A 992-nucleotide genomic window follows, 5' to 3' on the forward strand; every position below is an offset into this window, starting at 1 on the left:
GCTGCACGTGGAGGAATGGGGGATCAAACCGGGTTCCCCCAGATAAGAGTCCACGCACTTAACCACGACACCAAACTGGCAGTCGAGACAGATTTTCCTCGAGGGTTTAGCTCGATCCTGTGTGTCCTTCCAGAGTCCCTGCTCATCCCTGCAGTCTCCCATGGCAGGCCGGGTGTCCTCGACTGCTCCCCGGCTGCTGCTGACCCGGGTCCTTCTCTCTCTCTCTCTCTCTGCTCAGCGCCCTTCTTCCTGACATGGAGCGTGGTCAACTCGGTGCACTGGGCCAACGGCTCGACGCAGGCGCTGCCGGCCACCACCATCTTGCTGCTGCTGACGGTCTGGCTCCTGGTCGGCTTCCCCCTCACCGTCATCGGGGGCATCTTCGGCAAGAACCGGGCCGGCCCCTTCGACGCCCCCTGCCGCACCAAGAACATCGCCCGGGAGATCCCGCCCCAGCCCTGGTACAAGTCGACCCTGGTGCACATGACCATCGGGGGCTTCCTGCCTTTCAGGTGAGACACCCCCCCGCACCGAGGGGAGGGGGCGCTTCCTGAGTTTCTGGCCATTTCCTTTTTGGTACCCTCCGGGGGGGCTTGACTGCCCACCAACGCTCCCTCTAAGGTGTGGAATCTTGTGAGCAAAAATCCTACTTTGTGAGCGACTGGCATGAAAATGGTGAGCGAGCGATTGGGCTGCTGCGTAAATTAGTTTGCTCTGCAGCCTTCCCTTCCTGAGCTGAGACAAAAATCCGTGAGCCGGAGGCTAAAAAACTGTCAGCTAGCTCACACCAACTCAGCCTAGAGGGAACACTGCTGCCCACTCGCGATGGGAGAAACAGGCACGTCTTGTGCAGCTTTCTCCACCAGGTCCTGGAGCTCTTGGAACTTGCTTCGGCCAGTCCACTTCCTGTTCACGGGGGAAGTTGCCACTTCCTGCCTCCCTGATTGGCGACTTCCTGTCTCCAGGATGCCCACGATGTCAAACCCCGCCCC

The 992-nt window shown here is 60.3% G+C and overlaps 1 protein-coding gene across 1 annotated transcript in view; it reads left to right on the forward strand.

Annotated features, from left to right (window-relative positions):
- Nucleotides 1-133: 133 nt before the first annotated feature.
- LOC107115042 (transmembrane 9 superfamily member 1-like) overlaps nucleotides 134-992 on the forward strand; it is a gene marked incomplete at its 5' end in the record, with an annotated part of 7822 nt that continues 6963 nt past the window's right edge. The window contains one exon of the mRNA XM_015416650.1: nucleotides 134-512. Coding sequence (XP_015272136.1) covers nucleotides 134-512 — 379 coding nt within the window. The remainder of the gene's footprint in view (nucleotides 513-992) is intronic.

This window comes from Gekko japonicus, unplaced genomic scaffold (assembly GCF_001447785.1).
Source record: "Gekko japonicus isolate JY-2015 unplaced genomic scaffold, Gekko_japonicus_V1.1 scaffold2869, whole genome shotgun sequence".
NCBI classification, from domain to species: domain Eukaryota; kingdom Metazoa; phylum Chordata; class Lepidosauria; order Squamata; family Gekkonidae; genus Gekko; species Gekko japonicus.